Source organism: Carassius gibelio, chromosome B17 (assembly GCF_023724105.1).
Source record: "Carassius gibelio isolate Cgi1373 ecotype wild population from Czech Republic chromosome B17, carGib1.2-hapl.c, whole genome shotgun sequence".
In the NCBI taxonomy this organism is placed as follows: domain Eukaryota; kingdom Metazoa; phylum Chordata; class Actinopteri; order Cypriniformes; family Cyprinidae; genus Carassius; species Carassius gibelio.
The window spans coordinates 6,191,442-6,217,091 of record NC_068412.1 but is presented as its reverse complement, the minus strand read 5'-3'; the positions used below and the strand labels follow the sequence as shown (position 1 = coordinate 6,217,091).

At 37.6% G+C, this 25,650-nt stretch overlaps 1 protein-coding gene across 2 annotated transcripts; it reads right to left on the bottom strand.

The window, feature by feature from the left end:
• Positions 1-421: 421 nt before the first annotated feature.
• kiz (kizuna centrosomal protein) lies at positions 422-25,309 on the bottom strand. 2 transcript variants are annotated; one of them, XM_052580511.1, is made up of 15 exons: positions 25,146-25,309; positions 24,434-24,496; positions 23,342-23,504; positions 21,806-21,886; positions 18,884-19,463; positions 18,603-18,750; positions 14,049-14,165; positions 13,510-13,677; positions 12,999-13,149; positions 10,677-10,842; positions 10,084-10,146; positions 8,724-8,810; positions 8,154-8,211; positions 1,965-2,008; positions 422-819 (listed from the first exon to the last, which is right to left on the bottom strand). In XM_052580511.1, exons 1-15 carry the CDS (start codon positions 25,274-25,276, stop codon positions 716-718), a joined length of 2,124 nt encoding a protein of 707 aa, XP_052436471.1. In that variant the 5' UTR covers positions 25,277-25,309; the 3' UTR covers positions 422-715. The 2 variants fall into 2 exon arrangements, with proteins under 2 accessions (XP_052436471.1, XP_052436472.1); XM_052580512.1 differs by lacking the exon at positions 10,084-10,146.
• Between the last annotated feature and the right edge of the window lie 341 nt (positions 25,310-25,650).

Below are 25,650 nucleotides of genomic sequence, written 5' to 3'. Positions count from 1 at the left end.
GCACGTCACATGCTTTGTACAGCAACACTGCCTATGATGCAAAATGTAAAAAACTACCTTGACATCCCCCAAGAATCAGTCAGAGAGCATAAAAATATGTGCTTTTTTTAGAGAAGCGGATTTTGCAGCACGCATATCGTCGGTAAGGGAGACGCTCGCGTCGCGCTCGGCTGATGAAACCGCTTTTCAACCGCCACAAATACAGAGAGCGTTTGTTTCTATATTGAGATGAGCACAACGCATTTTGTCCTCCTAAATGGGCCAGGGGTACTTGAGTGAGTTCAAAGGTGTTTCAGCAGCATGCAGAGTGGCCATTGTGCACTGGCTTTTCATAGGAGTTGACTCAGAGCATTCCACTCCAACTCACCGCCAGATACCTGCAGCATCTAAAATGCGTAATATTCAACACAGTGCAAAGGAATCACTTTAAAAACCAAGTTTAATCTATTTCAACCAGGTCCAAGTGTTGTTCAGCTAAAGAGATTCAAGCAGGGTTAACACCGACATGTTTTGAAAACCCTTCACAGTCTTTGGCCACAATAAAGAGGATGGCTCTTTTTTGTTTTCGTGGAATGTCGCACTCATTCCTCAGTGAAGATTTTTGTTTGTTTTGCGATCGTATAAAGGCATCTCTTTCAAACATATTAACGGCTCAATGAAAAAAAACAACAACAACAATAAAAACTTGACAGTGTGAACACTCAAAAGAGAAACGTTAATCATAAAAATCATCAAAGTCATGGCTGCTGGTGTTGCGGGACTGAGGACGCAAGGCCATTTCGATCTCTGAATTGCTGTCATCTGATTCTCCCCAAAATGCTGCAAGCAAAAATATATATGTACACCATGAACATCTGTTACAGTAAGGGGGCAGAGATGAATTTGCCCATAGGAATGATAGAAAATAAAAAGTAAAAAAAAAAAAAAATAATTCCAGAGAATTAAATAAATGATACAAAATATAAAGACCAAAATATAGGTAACACACATAGTAACAAGACACACTACTACGATTTTTTTTCTCAATGTCTGTTTTCTATTGTAATCTACTTTAAAATGTAATTCATGGCTGTGATCAAATCAGTAATCAGTAAATTCCAATTTTCAGTGCTTGCTGCTCAAGAAACATTTCTTATTATCATCATCAGTGTTGACAAAAGTTGGGCTGCTCCATATATTTTGGAAACTGTGATACTTCAAACCTTTGAATGAAGGTGTAAAAAAAAAAAAAAGAACAAAAAAATTAAAATAAAATAAAAGCTATTTATTTGACCTTACCTATCTATTAAAGAACCTTGAAATAAAAGTGTCACATATACTTATAATGTATGTGTGTATATATATATATATATATATATATATATATATATATATATATATACTACATATTTTATATTTATATATATAAAATTAAATTTATGCACTTAGCAGATGCTTTTATCCAAAGCGACTTACAGTGCATTCAGGCTATCAATTTTTACCTATCATGTGTTCCGGGGGAACTGAACCCTTAACCTTGCGCTTGTTAACACAATGCTCTACCAATTCAGCTAAAGGAACACTATATTTATATATTATTAACCAGCAACAACTCTTTCAATGTTGATATTAATAAGAAATATAATTAATAATGTTTTCTGAAGATGACATTAAAGAATAATAGCTGCTGAAAATCCAGCTTTACCATCAACAGGCATACATTACATTTAAAAACATCTGAAATTTGTATAATATTTCACAGTATTGCTGTTTTTATTGTATAATGAATTGTGCAGTCTTAGTAAGCATAACTATTGCAAACTTTTGACTGGTAGTGAACTCACAAAATGTAGGCAGTGCAGTAATCAGTTCACGAGTAGTAGTGTCTCTTATTGTGGATTGTAAGCATTAAAATAAAGAGCTATCTGAACAATGTGCTGGCAGCTGCATTTAAAATGTTTTAATACTTCTGTCATTTGTCTTACCCTTTGACTGGACAGCAGAGAAAGCTTTATTTTCTGCAGTCTTCCTGTGAGAAATGAAAAAAAAGAGAGAGATAAGACTACACATTTGTAATAACAATAACATTTTGTTTCACAACATAAAAGCTAAAAAAAAAAAAAAAAAATCCCATGCAATCGGTGCAGCAGCAACACACAGGAAGCCTTCATCTCTTACCAAAACGCCATCTTTTCTTTCAAAGGTACCTAACCAAAGCCTGAGGAACATCATTTCCCCTCGGATGGGGCAAGTGGCCAAATAAACTTCCTTGACTTCTTTTCTAATGGCGCTGAAGGACCCGGTCAGGGCGCTCTATTCATAAGAGGACTGAGCGCCGGGTTGCTGGGTTCCCAGGTTCCCATAGCATCACTGATATCTCTATGTAAATGCATGACCCCTGACAAGCCTTTGATCTGCATTGATGCATATGCAAAAGCTCACGCTACTTTTCATACAGGCTTCCTTCTTCATTTACATCAGCACAGGGCTATTCAGATCAACAATGGCATCTTCATCTTCACCCTCATCCTCACCATCCATGTCTTCATACATCCATATCATTCATTTCGTTTTCACGTCGATGTACTTTAAAGGATTCTGGGAACACAAGTTTCCCTTTAATGCATTTAGATGAATAAACTGAACACTGATTGTATGTGTATTCACGTGTTCCCCACGACCCGACTGCAAATTCAGTCACATGTGCACAACCTTGACACTGACCAAAGGAGCTGTAAAGATGTAGTTGACCTCAATTAGGCTGGCTCACATATAATTCAGCTCGGCTCTTTTGTTTCCAGAGCATCTCTGCACAAAGCACGAAATTTCATAAATTCTATTGATGCATGCATGCAGATGCTATGATCAGGGTCAGAACGAACAAGTTATATAAATCACCTCTGGCTCAATAAGAATACAACTCCAAACTCATAAAACACAGAGCACCAGAGTTACAGTAGACAGATACAAAAAGCAGCACAGATGCATTCACTCCCAGGGTCAAAGAACCTGACTGACATGCAGCCCGTGAAAAACCTTTCTGAAACAGATACTGGCAGCTGAATTCTTTTTCATCACCGTTTACAATAAATAGTAGACTGATCGTAAATGTTACTTTGATGATTTTAGAAGGCGAAGGCGAAGAAACATACTGTTAAGGGTGCAGTCTTGTAAAGCACAACAATGCAGGTAGTAATCATCTTCTTGCTCAAATTGCTCTTTAAGGTGGACTGAGCACAGTCTTTATTAAATGTGATCAACAGATATCTGGAGATATTTGAGATCTGTGGTGCATAGTTCGGAGCACATTCAAAACACGTATCATGAGTATTAGAAATACTTTTGTGTAGCATAATTTGTTATAGTATAGTTATTTTATTTTTTGTTAAGCTCTGTGTTGTCGTTTTTTTTTTTTTTTTGTATACTGACTGAAAATATAATTTTGGTAGAGTTCACATTTTTCTTGCATTTATTTATTTGGTAATCAGCTGCATTGTACATGGACAGACTGACTGTACATTATTCCTCACCTTGTTTTCTAAAGTTACCACTACTGCATTTATTAGATACAACATATAATACAGAAAAAACAGTACTTTTGTGAAATATTAATACAATTTAAAAGAACAAATTTTTATTGTACCATATTTTATTTCTGTGATGGCAAAGCTAAATTTTCAGCCTCTGAAGGATCAAGTGTCACACGATCCTTCAGAAATCATTTTAATATGCTGATTTGCTGCTTATGAAACATTTCTTCTTGTTATTATCAATGTTGAATACAGTTATAATGTTTCAAACATTTTTTACAATATTTTGATGTATAGAAAATTCTAAATAATAAAAATTACTTTAAAAATATATTTTTGACCACAAATGGTAATGTTGACTTATTGCATATTATTTATTTTATTTATTTTGTAATCCAGGAGTATGTTTTGCCATGTCCTACTCTATAGACTGATACTACAGGAATTGCTGATAAGAGACATAAAGGGCATTTTTTGAATAACGATTACATTGATGGGTCATGCTTAAAAAAAATGCTTTATGGGATGTATGAAAATTAAATACTAAACTGTCTGCAGAAATGAACATTTTAACAAACAAACATCTTGTGTCCAATTTCCCATCTCCCTTTCAAACTGAAAGCTGAAAATAGGGAGGCTTTTCTCTTCCCCAGTAGTGAACGCTAAAGCCAAATTTGAGGGCTTTTTCCCCCTTTAGTCATGATGAGCTCAATAATAAATACATGTTTGGGTGGGTAAATAGGGCTATTCTTTTATATAACTTGCTTGCCATGGGAATGCTCTATCAGCTGGGCCACTTCAGACAGTGACGAGTCTGATTTCAAGACACTATTATCATAGAGAGCTGTGAATGCCACTGACCCTCCAATCTAATATTCCATTTCCATAAACATTTATGCCAGTTCATCTTGCACTGAGGTTCACTTAATTGAGGCAACGAATCTGAATATGTAAGACAGGGCTGGCCACTGTTTGGCTGCGTCTCATACACAGAGGTGAATGTAATGTGTAAAATGATGCAAATTACTGCTTTGACGGCAACCTCTCTCTATTTCCCTCCGCTCCGGCGTTTACTTTTTCCGCTCTCCCTCTGTTCCACGTTGTTTTGAGCATTTGGATGTATTTGCGATATTTGATGAAAAGTGCCCCAGTGCGTTTTTAGGCAAGCATTTGATACATTAATATATGGGGTGTGTGGGTTGTTGTTATGATATCTATGAGCTATGAATAAAAGACGTCTCTCGGCATCCTATGCAGCAATACGCTTCATGTAAATAGACTGCAGTTAGTCTGCGTTTGTTGTCTGGGCCAAGTTATTTTCATAATACCTGTGATCACATCCGATTATAGCTCTGCGATTACATTTGATGAAAGTGTATCATTTTGATATTGTTCCTTTTGAAATAGTCTGTTTATAAAGTAAAACAAAATGTATGTGTGTCACGTCAAAGCTCGCAGATACTCACTTATATAAAAAAAACTAATGTAATTTATCGATTGGATGGATGGATAGATGAATAGATAGATAGACAGATAGATAGATATAGTTGATTATGATGTTGCAATATATTTTACAGTAAATACTGTCCACTTAATTCCATGTTTAATTTAGTGTGTTACTTGACAATTCATTGTAAATAATTGTGAAACTAATAGCAATTTGAGTGCAAATTTTTTCCACAACAGTTTTATTTTTCAGTCTATACATATAAAAGGAACTATATCTATCATGAAAATATAGCATATGAATATAAACATCTATACGCCTCCACACATAATAGAGCTTGTGTTTGTGAAGGTAGCAGTAGCACCTCCTACACTGGTCCCAGCTGTGACCTACAGCAGCACTGATTTACCATTGATAGACCCCTGTAAGAGCCAAGAGCTCTGGAGTGAGGTAATGATTCAGAGCAGCAGAGAGAGCGCCCTCTACTGTCACCCGCTGCCACTGTCACAGCACCCACGGCTGGGCTGAATATGAGTCCCCTCTGCTGGACAACAACCAGAACTGCAGGAGCACAGGCAGGAGGCTTTTCTATTTATTTGTGGTGTATACACAGAGAGCACCTCAAAGAAACTGGGTCACTGCATTTACCCCCCCCCCCCCACCCCACCCCTTTTAACTTTGGTATTAATTTAATATAACAAAATGAAGACCTCACGTCTGAAATAAAGAAAGTGTCATTTTTGGCTCAGTGAATTAAATGTAAATGCGTACAGAGGATATTCTTTTTTTAGTGGACAAAAGAAGGTGGACATAGAGAGGCACAAAGAAAGAGAGTGACCCCCACTGGCTACTGCTGTTTAGTGCTACCCCCGTTACACCCACCAGCGCCCGCACACGAGCATTCACTGGTGCACAGCTGAAGACACGCTCACCACTGCTAGTGTAGATGACCAAAACCAGAAAAAGAGACAAAATAAATCAATCACTGTAACGATAACTCGGAAATAAAAGAAAATATTCCAAAATAATAATTTTAGTTATTTGACAGATTTGTATTTCTCATTGCAATATTTCTAATTTTAAAGCTGAAATAAAAATGAATAAAAACAATATAGAAAAAATATGGCAATTAAAACGTAGTAGTATCTCGATGACACAAACAATTAAAGTGCAAATTTGTCAAACTACAAAAACTCCTACAAGGGTGTGTAAAAGACCTTTTACACTTTAACCATCCTGCTGGAGTTACAAACGCATTTGTTTTCCTCAATGTGAGAAACTGATGAAACATTGGTTAAGATGTTATAAAAAACCAACTACTAATCCTAACCTTTTATTTTTCAGCAACAGAGTGGGACATTAAGAAATAGCGAGCGAGCGAGATCTGCGCAACATGCCTGCAGTAGCAGAGGACACAATAGTGGCTGAAGAGGAGGAAGCTGTGGCATGCAGCCTTAAACAAAGCGCAGGAACAAGAGGTCTTTACATGGAGTGCAGCTGCTTACTCCAGCGCTCTCCTTCCTGAATCACTGCGGCACACAGGCGTAACAAATACCGCCTGGTCCGTCCAACAAGCCTCTGAATTATAACACAATAAAACGCTGTGTTCCTTAAAAGTATTTTGCAGTAAAAACGGCACGCTGACGAGAGCACAGGGAAGGGAATAAAAAAAAAAAACGGGGGTGGATATGAAAGACCCCAATTCTCTTCAGTGCTATAATAGTGAAATGAACACACATAAATGTGTTAAGAGTATCTCTTTGCATCTTGTATGGACTGCATGTATTTAATCTGGAAAGCTTATTATGGGCGAGTCATTGCTATGCAAAGCAGTGCCTGACGCTTTTCTCTGGTCTTTTCAGCCCAGCGCAGTGTTTGGCCAATAGGCCTGGCCCCCCGCCTCTCATTGGGCATTCATAACATGCAACATTTGCACAATGTATCTCTCAAAGACTGCTGAATAGGGGGCCTTAATACTCATGTAAACAACTGCAAACCAATTACTTAATGAATCAGCCCCACACATAATGAGGAGGCGCACAAAGGCCCATAAATGCATTTTTTTGCACCAAAGCGCCTGCTTTAAACTCCAATTCTTCAGCTACGGTCTCAGCTTAAGCGCAAAAATCATAATTACGGCTAAGAAAGAGAGGCACTTGATTTATTTTATTTTGCTTTATTACTATTTTGTCGGGAGTTTCGGTCCCAACCAGAAGGTCTTTTAATGTGCCCATCGGCTCGGTGACAGAATGACAGCAGTAAGTGACGGAGACGAGAGAGCGAGAAAGACGAGAGGACGGGGGAACAGCACATGTAGTGTTCTACTGGTGCTCGAGTGCAGGGTACTTGTAGAGGCAATAAAGCGCAAGAAGTGACTGGCAGAAGAGGAATTCTTCAACACAGCACAAAAAAAAAAAAGTGCCACTAAATATTTTACCTGAAAGCAAAGCAAATGCAGCAGTGAAATCCTTCATCTTTGCAGCGAGCTCCGCCAGGGTTCTCTCTGTGAGGTTCTGGGATGATCTAAAAGCATCTCACACTAGAGACAGCTTATGTTTATTAATGAGGCCATTCATTGGGCAGACTGTGGCATCCATCAGAGAGCTCTATCAGAGTGTGATCATTATACCCTTTCCTCTGCAAATAGTGTAAACTAGCCGAGAGAGCGCGAGGGGAGGTGGGCAAAGAGTGGGCATAAAGACTGGGCAGAAGAGAGAAGAGGAGTACGAGGGGGAAAAAAAAGACAGGGAGGGAGACTTTCGTCCCTTGTGTCAGCGTGATGCTCGGAAAAGCATGTGAAATCAGAGACGATTACTCTTCTCCAGGTTTACCCATCCATTACCTCCCCTAATGGATTCATGAAGGAGAGGTGCTGCTGGGAGGGCTGCGAGTCTTAGCTGATTGTGTGAACTTGTGTTGATGTGAAAACCTAAACACTGTACCCTCAAGATCCTTTTTCATCATTCAAAGTCCTGATTTACCGAAGCAATCAAATAATGCCGATGATAAGAGAGGAAGCTCTGAATGGAAATACAGCTTGACTGATGCCTCCCACGTGAACTTGCGTTAATGATGCTAACAGTGTTTCAAGGACAAACACTTATTGCTTTTTTATTAAAAGAGGACAAATGGGAAAAATGTAAATTCTTATATACATACATACATACATACATATATATAATTTTTTGGGTACTTACCTGCTATTTTGTGCTAAAGACTCCCGGAGCGCCTCAGACCTCTCCAATTTGTTAATGTCTTTAGATAAGAAAATAATTTAAATATAAAAGAAGGGAAAAGGTGTGCTATTATTACATATTTATCCTACAATATTAAAAATGCATTATACACAGTTTTGTAATGTAAATAGCATATACTTGTCTGATAAAATACAGATAATATTTACTATGAATAACAGTCAACACTCCAGATGTTTTTAGATGTAACTGGGTTGAATAGGCATTGTAAATGTAGTTTAAAAGAAAAGGGCTATTTATGTACATACATTATTATAATTAAAAGTGATTTACAATTGGGGCAATAATAATAATAATAATAATAAAAAAAACGTTAGTTTATGGTTGTCTGCCAATTATGGTGCTGGTACTTTAGGCCTGAGGTGCAGGAAACAAATGAACTTTTTAGGCACAAATGGTAAATTTTTTTGAGAATGAGCCATTTAAAAATAAATATTTACAAACACACTGTGGACAGACAACCTGCAAACTCTCCAGCAAAATAAATGTAATTTATTTATTATTTTCCGTTACCTGACGGCTCAGAATCCTCCTCCTCTGAGTCACTCCAGTGCCTCTCTTGTGCCACAGACTGTTTAAGCAGCTGATATGCTTTGGTCTCTATAGAAAAAAAAAATACAAAATGCGAAAGCAGCTAGTCAAATATTTACTAAAGACCTCGACTTCCAACTTTCCAGAGCCCTGATGTTTGATGAACCAACATCAGCTCTTTAAGGCCACTGATGAGCAAAGAGAGGAGGTGAAAAACAGAGTGAGCGAGCACTGAACTATTGATCTAATCCAGACAAAAAAAAGAGCTCGCCGGCTTTGTGTTGCCGCACATCTTATATGTTTCCATTCAAAATCGTTTATATGCTCTATAAACTTTGGAAATTGAGATCTTTAACCAGCGAGCATTCAAGATTAAAATATTTTTGAAAACGAGCCCTGGAAACCAAAAGTATGACGGTTTTAAATGCCGAGAGCAAATAAATAAATAAATAAATTGTCAAAGTGGTTAATACTTTCCAGCATCTCATTATCCTGATATCTGCAGTATGGTATGTTGTTTGTTGCTTGTTTCTTCTGGTGTAATGACTGCAAAATATAGGCACCAGTAGCATGTACAAAAGCATCTAAAGATTTCCTTTTTGTTCGCCATATACATAAAACACTATTGTGCGTGGCATGGAGACGGTGGAAGGCCACCCTTCGGACACTGTTTCCACTGATGATTGCAAAGTGATGTAATACGAAAGGCAACAGAACTCGACGCAGTCTTCATTAGCCGCCTGTAAACAGCTCATGAGCAGCCAGGGACAGCAGAGGCGGTTTTCTACAACCATAATGCCTTTGATTAGTTGCAGTGAGAAGCTGGACTTCTCTCTCCGTGGCGCTCTTGGGCTAGCCCCGCGCATGAAAGGCACAGTTTGAAATCAGATAGCCAAGTGGAATAATGGATAGTTTTACATTTCTGAGCTGGCGCTGGGACTAGCTACCCGAGGCTTTTCAAAGGATGCCTTGACATCCAGTCTTTTCAAGTCTGCCTCTGGCTGGCATTGTTTAGCAGATAATGAGAACCAATGACAGATCTTGTGCGGCACCCCCAACCCGGCCAGTGGACAATTAAACCTCCGCATTATGCGCTCTGAGAATCTCAGTTTCACCCATACCTAGAGCAGAAGAAAAGAGACGGGTTTGTTTTCTCTGCCGATAATTAGAGGAACTGTTTCACTCTTCAGGTGGGACTTTGACCTCTGATTCACCTTGATCATCCTTTCACAGCTATCCAGTTGGGAAAAAAAGGGACCCCCATTATCTACTGCGTGAGGAGAAAGACAAAACCGGCACAGAAGAACTCCCGAAAGGGCGCTTCTTCGATCTGCCTTTTTACCTCTAATAGGAATACTTTCCACTGGGCTTTGGTCGGCACTGTCCTCTTCAGCACTTTGAATTCCTGAAACAAAGAAAAGAGAAGGAAAGCGCAGCTCAGAGAGAGACGGTGGAAGAGCGAGACAGAGGAGAAACGAGAAAGAAAAGAGAGAGAGAGAGACAGAGCTAGGGAAGGGGGGTGGGGAGCTTTTTGAATCTGAACAGCAGGACTGATTAAGACAGGTTTAAAGGGAGAATGAAGGCTGGCTGGCTTTGTCAGAAATGAGATTTGGGCAAAAGTGTATTCTCATGAGGGTCAGAGCTCTGGCATCCTGCGAGTACTCGAGGTCCCCTCTTCCTTCATCAGAACGGAGCCACCGAGATGATGCTTCTCTGCTTTGCCACTGGAAATGAGCTGTTCATGCGCTTCGCCTGCTTTTGGGGAGTCCCTCTCAGATTCTCTCTCTGATCTAAACTGTCTGGCCGAGCACGGCTCTTAACACATCTCCGTATTTAAACAGTCTATTCATCTGAGGCCGGAAACCTGATTTTTGCAATAAGCAGAATTTGTATAAAAGTGCCAGCTAAGAGGAGATATCAGACAAGCCTACTAACCTTGTGCTCCAACAGTTTGCTCTCTTGTTGTGGAAGGCCTGGCGGCCTTGATTTCCACACTGTCATCCAGAAGAGAGGGCAAGCTGCAAGAAGATGACAGTTCACTTTCTGATGGCTGATGGTTCTCAGGTTCGTGGGTCAGAAGCCTCTTCAAAAGCTCCCCTGCCTGGATGACAAAGAGAAGACTTGTCTTTATTTCAGGGTTCCACCACCTAATATTTCCAGTCTTGCATGATTAGAAAAAAATTATAATTCACAAAAACGTCTGCATGCCTGGAAATCACAGTTTTGAAATTCCCTGATATTTCCAGATCATGTTATTCATAATGATAACAATATGTGTATAGTGTCCAGATTCAGCCTGACTAAATTGAATGGTGTTTTTTTTTTTTTTTTTTTTTTTTTTTTTTTTTTGGAATTTGCTAAAAACAGCAACAACAAAACATACATGATTCCTGCAGAGAATCGGCAGGAATAGATTCTCCAGAATTCCAATTATTTTCTTGCAAAAATCAGTGCCCCTCACTGCTCAGCCTCTCATCTTCTCACATACAGTTCTACAAGATCTGAGGGCTGATACCACGGCAATGCACTGCATGAGGGAAGCTCGTGACTGACTTTAAAAACTCTAAACTAAAATAGCTATCTTTAATCAAAGCTCTGCTCTCAACTTAAAACTGCTGTTCAGCAATATTACAAAACACTGATATTACTATGTCTTTGTAAACTGTTAGTTAAATTGTCATCTTCGAGTCAGATCCTGAGACCAGATACAGAACAGACAGAACAACTGAAAAATACATAAGCATTATATAAACCGCAACTATAAAGCAAGCCAAATAGTCACTATGCGAGTAAAAAATGCTGATCAATTCTGCACTGTGTCAAGAGAAACTATCAGAAATAATGACAAGGAAAGGAGGTCAAATGTCAACTATTATCACATCCTAGCAATAGATTCCCACATCGTCTTATAACAACAGGAGAGCAACACCAACCCCATGACCTCATTTTAACAAAAATAACTTTATGAAGCTGAAATTTATAACAGGGCTGCTCTACGAAATGCCCATATACATTTACAGGATGAGGTCATTTTAATGGGACAGCTGCATCATATTCAAAAAACATTATTTTCCTGTAATTGTTATATATTCCAGGATAATAATACATCCATATTCACCACTAAAGACATTAAAAAGTGGTTTTATGGACACTAACACGAATCACTGAAACTTTAAGGGCATTTTCAGCAATGCTGAAGTAGATTTCCATTTTAATTCATTAAAGAACTGGAGTTTTTCCTAGAAAAACTGTTTCCTGCTGTAAACAGCTAAGGACCCATGGAAGAATGAAAGAAAGTAATTGGTTACATCGCAGCATTGGAAATATTCCTGTTTTAAACCATGAAGGTGAGCCAGTGGATATCACACAAGCAACGTGTATTTTCTGTGCAAGAGTTATGCCGGTGAACATCTTAATCTCAGTCAATTCACTATACAGAAAGTTGAAAGTCAGTGCCTGAAAAAGCCTATTTCATTGATTTTTTATTGATGACTGTAGTGTTAATATTTTAATTATATAATTCTTATTCAATGTGCAATAGAACGTTTTTAAAAGTCCTTTTTTAAATCATTCTAATCAAGAAGCAAAGAGCCTAATCTTTTGTTATCCTCGCAGTGTGTCAGTTATGTGGTAATTATTACAGGGCATATTAATTGTAATCTTGATTTAATAATAAAAGTAACTTCATAACAATAATAAATGTAAAAGGCCTACATTAATTGGAAATGGCAATTAATGCTATTATTGCCAAATTTATTTAATTTTTTTTTAAATACACATATCTATCGGCGATGCAAGATCATCTTACAACGTAAGCCAGCAAGGGTAGGTGATCGCAGGCATAAAGATGTCTGCTACGCCACTGACTCAACTGGTGCAACACGTTGCCGGTCTTGTTAAGCGCAGTGGCACTGAGAAAATTACATTTCACACACTTTAAGCACTTTTATTTTCCAAATGTAATAGGATTAGTCTAACTAATTGTTCGGTTTGTAAAGCATACCGAACCGAAAGCCTTGTACCGAACGATTCAATATGAACATGTGTATCGTTACAACCCTAATAGATAGATTTGACTAAAATAAGTAATAAACACAATTTATCACCACAAACTGATTTAGACTATTTAGACTACGGCTGTAGACAATTCACCATATTATATAACAGGTATGTGCCAACAATACTTGCAGTATGAAAAAAAAACTGAGACTGAGAAATTATTGGGAAGCAGAAATTAGGTAAGAGTAAGAGCGATACCTTCTCAGTGTAGGTGGCATTATTTGGCACTAGGAGGGGAGTGAAGAGCTGGATGATGTGGTCGATGCTGAGGATTTTCTGTTGCTGAAGCTGTAAGAAGTGTCTGAAGCAGCAGTCCCACAGCAGAGCACTATCAGCTGACAGACACGACCTGCATGCCCAAACCAGGACAAGACCCGCACTCATATACATCACAATCAAATAATGGCGAGAAACACAAACATTAATATATATGTGTGTGTATATTATATTATTATTATATTATTTATATGTACATATCAGCGATACAATACAAAAAAATGCAGTATTACAAAAACAGCTTAGTACTTTGTCAGTGGAACCCAGTGAAGCTGTAAGTCTTACACTTATAAAACATTAAATCAGTAATCAATTAAAAACACACTCCAGTTTAATCATTCCAAAACACAAGAAACAGAAAAGCCAAAATAAATAGGCTCTCAAATACTCAATGACAGTGAAACAAGCTGAGAACTGTAAGGAAGCACTATACCTGATCTGTTCTGGTTTTGTAGCTGATGACCAGTGAGTGTTGATCAGATCACTGGGTAACAGGCATCCGTGAGATAGACTGCAGGACAACAGGGGCAGCTGCTGCAGAACCACAGCACCACACGCATGCACTTCCACACCATCCAGACGCCCACACTGACCACATATACTGGGCAATACATAAAGAAACATGACCTTAGAAACCAGAATATGTTGAGTTCAGTCACACACATTTGAGCCGCCTTTATATCTGCACAAATATTCTTCACTTCAAATTACACAAATAAACACAGAAAACAGTAAACTGGCATGTATGGATGCCACTGCAAAATCGTTACTATAACAATTCACTGTGATTCAAAACCACTTAGAAACCAAGATTTATTGCCAGAGTGTTGTTGGTGCCAAAGTAATGGCACTTAATTTATAGTGAGAGCCCTTAAAAGCAGGGTAATGCAATTTCCACTGAATCTGTGAACACTACAGCAACATGAGAGGAAGCAGACTCAAGGAGGGAACAAAACATCTTCCTTCTCTGACCTGATGATATCATCGAGTTTCTGCTCATGGACTGTGCTTCTGTAGAGGTTCATGTCTTTAGCACTGAGACGTCGCTCAATGCTGTGCAGAAGATGACAAAATCCTTCCATGGAGAGCCTGGAAAATAAGAACCAACAAACAAGTTAAATTATCATGTATATTGTGTATATACCGTATAGAAACTACATTTTGCAAGCAAAAATACTGTTTAATTTGAAATACAGAATGGGACTTGATATTATCAACTGGGAATTGACCCTTCGCAGGGAGATTGACTGGCAGGGGATCTGACCAATCATATTGCTGAATCTGGTCATTTTGTCCGTCAAACAAACCAGACAGGAGAGTAGATTTACTTTGGTGGACTTAAACTTGGATATTGGTATATATTGATGCCTGTCCATTGTTGAAATAAAATACCTTCTAATGTGCATTAATATTTATGTCATGCTTTTTAACTAGTAAATATGAAAAGATGATCGGTTGAGGTGCTGCTTTAACTGAGGTGCTACAGCAATCTGTCATGACACATTTTAGAGCCACACAATGGTATTTATCATTTAAATTTCTTAAAAATTGAAAACATTTGAAAGCTGAGACATTGTTTCATAAAAGAAATAACTTGCTGTCTCTTGTCTGAGAGTGAGTTTGCAATGGATTCTGGAGGACTTTTGAGGCGGACCACTTTTAAGGGGCATTTAGAAATGGGATGAGGAGGTTGAAGATGATGTTCACCTTCGACAGCATCTAGACATATCCTAATTGTAACTCTTTTTTCAAATCTTCCATAATTTGCTTCAGTTGATGTCACATTAATTACATGAAGTGACATTACATGTATTTACTTACAAGATGACATTTTTATTTTTCTGAATGTTAAGCACTGATGAGTTGTGCACAGTAAGACCAGGAACGTGCATTAGGAATTTAAGTAAGTTAATTTTTTTTAAATTGCATTAAAAAAATTAAATTGCAATTAAACAAACAAACACACACACGCGCACAAAATTAATATTATTAATATATTATTCTTCTCTGGTTTTAAATGAGAAGCATTGGCTGTAGAAATTTGAAATATTGTCTGTGGCTCATTTTGTTTTAGCAGATCCATATCTCTCCCACTGACGTATTAAGCACGGGGTGGCCCTTATAGAATAGCTTCTGCAAAACCTGGACCCAAATCCTAAAACCCCCACTATATAAAATGGGCAAAAAGAATTTATGACAATCTATAATGGGCCCTGGGGTCAGAGGCCACCAAACAATCGCTGCCTCTCTTTGGCAGGTTGTTTCCTGGAAACACCCTGATTAAGCTGCTTGTGTGAATTATATCCATGACATTCTGTCGAGCACAATCCATCTGGGCAAAGTCCTCTTCAAAGCGGCTGAAACAGCCTTCCCCCCATACATCCCTCTGCTCTGTCATCATCTTCCCCCTAGTTTATTCGCCAGGGCTCTTCAAAACACCAAACACACCCAAACAGCGGCTGATTACAGAATATTGTTGGCAACATCCATAGGTGTTTGCTCTTGAGGCCATTTATGAGGAGCATGTTTTCTATATTTCAACAATTTGTTTTCTCCACAACAGCAATAATGGTTCCTCTAGCATATATTCTAGTCCTCCTTGAAAATAAAATGCAACAAGGGAACTGATGTGACTCAGATAAAGCATGGAAATACTGAGATACGAATATGTTAACAAATCAATCGGTGAAGATACACAGTCATTACAAATTCAGTATCATACTTGAAAGAGCTTCATACTGGATCCATTACAAGGTGTTTTAGTGCTGATCTTTCCTTTTATAAAGGTAGAATTACAATGGGTTAGTTGAAAGATCAACTGGAGCACATCAAGATCTTTGAAAACACAAACTCGTGCTGTCATATGAGAGGCTGAGAGGGAATGCTCGAAAGAATACAATGATACACTCTCCTCTCTAGACCCGAGCGCACGATAGCCTTGACTCCACTTTCGCATCACAACATGTGCGACATGCTATTTACTAAATGTTAAGATTGATACTAATGGTTTCTCCTTCTCTTGCTTACACGCACAATAACATTACAAGAGCTTTGTTCTTAGCCTGGCCTCTTTACAAGGCCACAAACTCTCATTTTAACAGCAAACATTCACAACGAATAATAACATGCCGGAGAGGTCACTACCAACCATATTCGTATCTAGACAATGTGAGCAAAAATTTTATAATGTAGTAGCCCGAGAAGTGGTGGGTGTCTTCAATAAAATGTCATTTAAATCTATTAAAAGGTCTTAAATTACAAGGAAACACTTTACAATCACCTCCATAGGGAACCACTGAGGATTAGCACACGCATTAGCATCTAAAGTGAAGGGGATGTTTGTTTTGATACACAACATCTCATTTGATCACAGAGCCCTTATTATTATGCATGAAGCAAACAAATGATTCTGCCAAAAATTTCTGCCATACAGAATTTGCATGCATACCTTAGTACTATGTATGTATACCAATTCATTAAAGTAGATAATGCACTCCATGTATGCACTGGGCAATAATGATCAAATAAACTTCCATTAATCTATCTATTCACTGCAGAATTAAAGGAACATTCCACTTTTTTTGAAAATAGGCTCATTTTACAACTCCCTTAGAGTTAAAAGGTTGAGTTTATCCATTTTGGAATCCATTCAGCCGATATTTGGATCTGGTTGTAGCACTTTTAGCTTAGCTTAGCATAGATCATAGAATCTGATTAGACCGATAGCATCTCGCTCAAAAATGACCAAAGAGTTTTGATATTTTTCCTGTTTAAAACTTGACTCTTCTGAAGTTACATCGTGTACTAAGACAGACGGGAAATGAAAAGCTGCACCGTAATAATTAAGAAACTTTACTGCCGTAAAATAGGGAAAATAGTCCCCAGCAACTCTCCTATTGCTGCAACTACACAAACTAGCTGGGGACTATTTTCAGGCGCTGCGTAATATCACTTCGTAACTTTTCATTTTCCGTTGGTCTTAGTACACGATGTAACTACAGAAGAGTCAAGTTTTAAATAGGAAAAATATCGAAACTCTTTGGTCATCTTTGAGTGAGATGCTAACGGTCTAATCAGATTCAATGATCTATGCTAAGCTAAGCTAAAAGTGCTACCGCCAAACCCAGAGATCAGCTGAATGGATTCGAAAACAGTCAAACTCAACTGTTTAACTCTAGGGGAGTGTATATATATATATATATATATATATATATATATATATATATATATATATATATATATATATATATATAGCAGGAGAATTTAGTAATATAATGTTGTAACTGATATTGTCTCTTTTTCAAAAGTTATGTCCATAAGCACAGCAGCATGTGTTACGAAGGGGTTGAAGGGACAAAATCTTGTTATCAACACATATAGACTAACAGGCATAAGTACTCACAAATGTACATACATTTATTTCATATGTTTTAAAGTGAAAATGAAAATAGACTGGTTTTTATATGTGCATTCAATTATAAATATAAAGACTTAAATATAAATATAAAATATAAAAATATTTTAAAAAATTAAGCATCAAGCCAGTCTACTAACTATCCACCTGAGCAGAGCCTTCAAGATGCCCACACTTTTATTCTTCAGTAAATTCTATGAAGTCAAGAAATAGTTGAGTCTACTGGGACTTGGGGTCAAATTTCCCGAGGAGAAAATTGCTCCCTTAAAGCTTTATCTGGGATTAGGCCAATAATGTTGGATTTGGGGTTTGAGCCTTCCTTACAAGGTGTCCTAAAGCCACAACTGAGCCTTACTGAGTGAGGTTGTTTGCTGCAGAACCCCAGTTCATTAAATCTGTACACCCATGTGGACATGTACACGCTTCCCCATCCGACAAAACCACACACAGATAAATGATCTCCCACTTGATGTTTATACTTTTTGCCGAAACTCTACTACTGACTGTATTAGCTTCCCTTTTCATAACAGCTCTACAATTCAGTGATTTCAAAATGCTTAATCTTTCTTTTCTAAAAAAATAAAAAATAAAAAATAAAATAAAATAAAAAAAGCCCTCCTCAGTACACTCTAATGGCCAATATTGCCCACAGCCCATTGTGTGTGGATCAAGGATTCTATAAGAACTGCAAATACACATAAACATTGTTAAATTACAAACATGGTGGATATCCAATATCGACAGACAGGTAGAGAAAAGGGTTTGAGTAATAATCAATATCTAACCTGATGAAAAATATTTATTCAATGTTTTCTTCATTATATTGAATCTGCAACAACAGTGATCTTTCATAAAGATATGTTTGATCATTAACTTTCAAATTCATTATTATGCAAACACAGGAGGAGAGTTCTTGGCATGATTTTTTGTCTTTTAATTTCTCAGATAATGTAGGAAATCAAATTAAATGAAATAGATGAAGTTAACTGTGACAAGATGATTGACAAGGCAGTTTAAATGTTCTCATAAACCTCATAAAACTCTTTAGGTTCAACGAGTTTCTGGCTGTGTTCAGAAGGAAGATATTAGTTGTACAATCCATGCAACCGTACCTGTTAGGGGATTCGTGAGAGTAAGACCTTCCAGGTTCCTGTGTGTTGACCTGCTTGTGTGTGCCACCTTTGGTTTGAAAGGATATTACATGCTGTTCTTGAATTACAACATCTCCCCTCAAGGCTTGATGTCTGCTGTTAGTGTGATCTAAAATGTGTAGAAGATTATAATTCTTAAAATGGGGTAATCAAAAAATAAAAAAAATAAATAAATAGTTTTATCAATAAATCTGCTTAATCACAATGTACAGCTGCAGTTAATTGAGCAGAAAAATTCAAACCTGAAAGATCTTGATGTCTTGGTGAAGAGTCACCTTCATCCTCTGCAGACACTTCCTCATCGTCACCTCCAGAGTTCATGTATTGTGAGGAATCTCTTGGATCAGTAGTATCTGAGGAAGGACTGCGGCTCGGACACCTCTCTAATGACACAATGTGTGCAGGCTTCTTCGCGGTCGCAGATCGAGAGGACACCTCGGCTTCTTTCAGGGTTGTGTGAGGTGAGTTTAGTTCTTCCCATCTATGCTGCTCTCCTGTCCTCTGAAAGACGTCCCAATCAGACTTCATCTGCTTTTCATGCACGTCACTCAAATGTCTGCCCTCAAGAAAATCACCTGAGTTTAGAATGTCATCAGATGAAATGGCAGTGTCAGCGGCTTTTGAAAGATGCGAGTGCATACAAAGGCCACTTTGTAGAGGAGAGAGTAAAGGATGATTAGGTATCAGCTCTGTTTGAGATGGTGAGCGTGTGGTTGTGACGCCATCATTTCTTGATGAGCCGTTTGAGGTCTGGTGACCCGTGAAGACGACAGCACTCTGTGATGATCCCTGTTTGCTGGGAAGCTTGAAGCTGCTCGGGAGCTGTACAAGTCAAACAATATATATGGTAGATGTAGGTAGTGGATGACAGGAGTTAATAGCAATTAAGGCAAAAAAAATAAAAAAAAATAAATAAAAAAACTTAGGGGATGGGTATGGGGGGGATTTGGAGGGAGGAGATAAAACACTGCTAAAACTTTCACAACAATAAATTTTTTTATGAAAAAGTGTATAAATGACTGTTTAAAATAGAACTGTTTCTCAACCTGTATGATTTTCTTTTTTTCCTGTGGGACACAACATATTAAAAGTAGTATATAGCGACTGGTTATGATTCGGAATATGGCATGTTTTTTTTTTTCATGATGCTTTTCATAATTTTTTAATCCTCAGCATCATTCCATATTTGCTTCCACTGTATATTTTGTTTACAACAGTGAATCAAAAGTTATACTGGTTTGGAAAAACACGAAGGTGAGATCAGGATCATTTTTGGGTGAGCTAACATTTTGAGGGGAATTAACTGTTTGAGACATGTCCTTTTAAATACCCATGGGAAGAGTTTGTTAATATTTTGAAAAATGTGAAAAGTTTAATATTTTTTCAAGTGTATCTGTAAAAATGTGATATACTACTTTTCTATATTCATGAACATGAAAGGAAGTAAAACTGAAGAAAAGTCAAGTACACCGAGTCGAGAGGTTTAAAAGTGCTCAAATTAATTGGGTGGTCAAGGATACCTTATTGACAGCAAGTGGGAGCTACATTTCTGATATGTCTTTCTCTCATTGCTTTACTTCCACTAGTCCTTGGCCCCAAAACTCAACCCTGACAATTCAGGTTACAGTGGCTTCTTTTCAAATAAGCTTTAATCCAAAACATTTCAAAGTATCATTTTTGTGGCTGTTTACAGACCGACTAGGATTTCTTTTGGTCAAGGTTAGATTTTCTTCCAACTGTCTGTTCAGCAGAGTGCACTGAGATCAGTGTCTTAACTTTTAATCTTATTAACAATCCTATGCTCCTAAACTCTGTTTCATGACAGAAATACCGCACTATGGAGAAAGAGTGGCGGACGGGTAAAAAGAAAAAAACATTCAACATAACAAAAAAAAAACCCCGGCTTCTGTTTCTTTTCTGATAAGGGTCTTAAATAACAACCCGTTAGCTGCTTAATAACATCCACTGTAAACCACGCAGTCTGTCTGGCAGATCCAGTGTAGAAGTAAAAAAAAAAAAAGAAAAAAGAAATGGAGTGAGAGGAAAAGTTAATTTCTTGGCTGAGTGATTCCATCGCTAGCTGCAGGGCAAAGTAGAAAGTGTTTCGCTAAAGTAGCAATTGATTCTTCTATCAATCTGCGGCACGCGCCTGCTCTTCCAAGGAATATATTAAATATGAAAATCATATCCCGTTATCGTGGCTTCCCAGCTTTCAGGCTGGTAAGCTCCCCTTAATGAATGCTACAGCCTCGGGGACATGCACGCAGCCAGTGGTGGCGCCTATGCATAATGGAGTGATTCCTCCCATCTCTGCTCATTACAATATCGGCAGGCCGGAGGGAGGGGGGTGGGATTTGGGAGAGGGGATGCGGCACAGTCACAAGTGACTGCTCTAGACGGAATGCTCCAAGTCATTATGAGCTGTCTTCCACATTTCATCCGAGAGAGCTCGAGTTGCTTGAAGAGAGGGAAAGCTACAGCCACGGGCTTGAACTACATCGTCTGTGCGGGCAAAGCAGCTAGGATTAGACACCTGCGGCACTACAGATACGACAAGAAAAATGAACAGCCTCACGACCGCCACAGAGCAATCTACATAACAGCGACTTTTATTTGAGGGACTGACAGAAAGAGTTTGGATGCATATTGTTTTAGCTGTCACACACATGACGTGAAATAAACACTGCAGACAAAACTGACACACGGTCAGCTGGACTGCATTAGCTGCCAGAGGCTTCCGCAATACTCTTTCCTCCACTCTTTTCCATTCTTTTTTTTCTCATTTTAAAAAGCCTTTTAAAAATGCATAATATCATTTTGTTTTAAGACTGTGATACTCCTTTGTTAAACCAAAGAAGCCATTTGAGCAAAACAGTAATTACTTCAAGCACTTTCCAATTTGCTTTTGATAATAAATTAATTGTGGCCTTTGAACACTGATACCCCATATAAACTGTCAAAAGTGTCTCCTGAAGAGGGAGGCTGAGCAGAATAATGGTTGTGGTATTTTTCTCTACAACTCTCAACTCTCTTCTTTTGAAAAAACGACACACTTCCATTGGATCCCATCACAGCACTGCAGTTTTATCAAAGGCACACAGATAGCTTTGTAAATTCCCCACTGAACTGTAATTTCCATAGATGACACGATAATTTTCTCTTACCTCGTCTGCTTCCGATTCCCCCCTGCTCCCCATTTTCTTCCTGTCTTCCTTCAGTCTGGTAATGTGATTCTTGCACTCCAGCTGAAATAAATTCAAGTCAAATCATTACTAACATAGATCCTTTTTAACAATGCATGCAATTTTTAACCTGGTTCTTCCAAAAAAAAAAAAAAAAAAAAAAAAACTCTGCAGTGACGAGACGCAAGTACACAGGAAATTACAATTTACTCAAATCTATAAACTTCTTTTTTCATTAAATATTACAAACAAAGCAGTGGAGGAGAAAAATATGTTTATGTCCCTAAACGTAGCACTAATCAGTGTGTGTATTCCTTTGTGAGTGCCCTTAATAGTGCCTGCCAAGGCTCTTAATCAGTTTGGCGAGTTAAGCAGTGGCATAGATGAGGGCACTGGGATTACCTCCAACCTCCCACTTCATTCTCGTAAGACAATGTCTGCACTCCCAAAAGGGACCAAAGTAGCAAACCATTTACACCCCTTTCAGACGTGATAACACAGCTACAAGCAGACAAATCTTAGCACTGTTAAAAATCTGGGTGGGGAAGAAAAAACATAAGTGAGGGAAATAGAAAGAGTGTTTTAGAGCTGAATGTGATGTTTTGAGGTCATGGTGTGAATTCGAGCAATTAAGTAATAACGATCAAATGAGTGTAATAAAAATCAAAGTGATACTCCTTGACTGGCAGCTAAATTAGCAGGTATCTTTTCCTACTGCAATTCAGAGCAACCCCTTCAGCAACAACACAAAATACAACAAACACACACAAAAAGTGGGAAAACGGCTTCTTTTCACAAAAAGGGAAATTCAGAGGCACTCCACTATCTGAATACAAGGCGATTAATTTGTGGTGGTGTAATTAAACAATTTGTCTAATTTGATATTAAGCTGTGGAGCACTGTTCAGTTTTAAGTGACAATGTGACGGAGCTGTTGTTTTCTTTTTCGCATTTGTGTGCGGTGATAAATGAGTGCTGGAGTGTTTATGATTGTTCCCAAACAACAAGACGTGTGAATGTTTAAACACTGGAAGACAATTAGACGGACAATTACAGGATTATGGCAATGGTCTAATTGAGGCTCAGAATATATGTCTGGGGGAGAAAAAAAAAAAAAATCAGTGTCTCAAAAGAATCTCTTAGTTTTGGCAAATGCAAATCAAATATTGAGACTACACTAACATTTTTTTGCTCCCGAACAGCTGTCATTTGGGTCACTGAATATCATGGTTAGTATAACACACAAGACTTCAAATTTCATTTCACATCTACAACCAAAAAAACACAAACATTTGTTCTGACATGAGAATAACAAAATATTAAATAAAAAAAATAATAAAAAAAAGACAGGCTGCGCTGCCAAAGCAACAGTTTGATTTGATGTATTTGCTCTAAACCAAATCAAACGTACATCTTTAATGATAAAAACTGGGACACAACAACACACAAAGAGTCAGCAATGTTTTAAGAAGCGCATATGATGGATATTGGGACAGATGAAGCTGGCCAAGGTTGTTACCCTCTTTTGAAGCAGCCGGCTACAATCAATGGAGAATTCGTTCATTTTTGATGCCAAGTTCTCCACATTCCCAAGAAGCTCAAGGTTGCGTGTCTTTGCTTGCTGCTCTCTCTCACACAGCTCCTTGTAATAGCAGTGCATCTTGGCACACTTCAACTTAGTCCTGTGAGCAGGAGACAGACATGAAATGGACAGCTTTGCTTCTCTCTCTCTCTCTCTCTCTTTTATAGAACAGACTGCACTTACTTTGTCTATTTTATTTATGGAAATAAATATAGAGACCTGTTACAAACAGGTCAAACATTACTATAAATAGGTTAATGCTAGCTTATTAGTATAACTAATTGCTCCTCACTGTGCATAGTACAAGACAAACTAAAACACAGCATATTTGTCAAGGGCCACTTACAGTAGAACTAATGGATTCTCCACAGCTAAGATGGAGTTTTGTGACTAGCAAAGGGCGAAAATGGATAATGACGGCTGGAATTTTAAAATGAATGATAAATGCTGGTCTGCTAACCTCTCACATACCCTTGACCGCTATGGCCTCATATCAAAATTCTTTATTTTTATAAATGCATTTAATTGAGCCATCATAAAACAAACTGTTCTCAAGCACTTAAACAGACAGAAAAAAAGAGTAAGTATCACTAAATCATTAATGAGTGCATAGTCTACTTATTTGTCCTTTTATTGGAGAATGCCTATTATATCAGTGAAACAATAAAACAATTGAAGTAGCATCACAAATCGTCACTACTATTTAGACTCACTAGTATAACAATAATAAAAATGCATAGGATAAAGGATAAAATGACAAATAATTACTCAAAGTAATAAATTAAAAGCACATATGAAAGATGATGAACATTTTTTTGTACTGAATACAGTCCTACATCACAATGCACATCAAAACATGTGCTTCTGCCTTTTGTCTACACACATCCAATGGCTTTATTTTTATGGATTCTGTTTGGATGTGGATGTAGGATAACATAAATCATTATATATTTTATATAATTGTATTTGTTTCTTGATAAGATATTTACAATTAATATTTTTGTAAGGTTCTAATGTATTTATACTTACAATCTTTCTTCTGATCTTAAATAGGCAAACAGTTTTTCCTCCAGCTCATGTCTCCATCTTTCCCTAAATACAGAAAAAAACAATCTTAATACTTAATGACTAAATGTAAATGTAATAATGCAGCTTTCAGAGTTCATGTGTAGCAATTAAGAAATTATTATTACATATAACCTACAGTTTAAACAGATAACATTTATTATATATATATATATATATATATATATATATATATATATATATATATATATATATATATATACACACACAGTTTAACCAGATAGCGTTACTAAATATACTAACTTAATAATACAGTTAAAACCTTACATTTCTCACAGAAAGAAAGCGACCAAATACCATTTTGAAAAGCAATAATCTGCGAAGGCTTAAGTAAATTTTTCGAACTTGCTTAATACTGAAATAAGATAGATACGCAAAAATCTGACATACTACTTGAGCTTACTAGCACACACAGATGATTAATACATTATTTGTATTTTAAACGCTATAATGAGTAGTTCAGCGCACTCCCACTAGTGATCGCTCTCGTCTCACCGAGCTCGACGGCTACATTCCGGTGAGAGCTGAAATCTACCGCGCTGCCTCATACAAGGCCCACTTACATTTCCTAATGTTTATTTCACAGACAATACAGCATCTATCGTAATGTCGTAAAAATAATAATTATACATAAATATGTCCACCATGCTCTTACCGTTCGTTCATGCTCTTTTGAATATTCCCAATCTGGTCGAAATACTCGGTGTTGCAGAAAGCCATAACGTTAGCGTTTTGTTCGCTCTTCTCCTCGGTGTGGCAGGGCGCGTTGTTTACAGTGGTTGCCATAGGCACCGTTACCCAGGAGACCGCGCGAGCTAGTTTACTGAAGGGCGCGAAAATTTCTCTCAGGCGCTGCCTGCTCGACAAATTCAACACGACTGGAACAGGAGTGAAAAGGTACAAATGACGCGTTTTTACTTAATACATCCACATTAACCCGACATAAAAAGTACAAAACCCACATTTTACCTCAGGATGTTAATATTTCATTATTAATATTTAATACGAGACGAAACATACAAATGAAACATCATCTTCCATAAGAAGATACAAATGTTATCCAATGCCTTTAAAAAAATATTGCGATGTAAGTTATATTGTAATTAATTAAAATCATTCTGGGCGAGGGTGCTTCAAAATAAATAAAGACCATTCAGAAG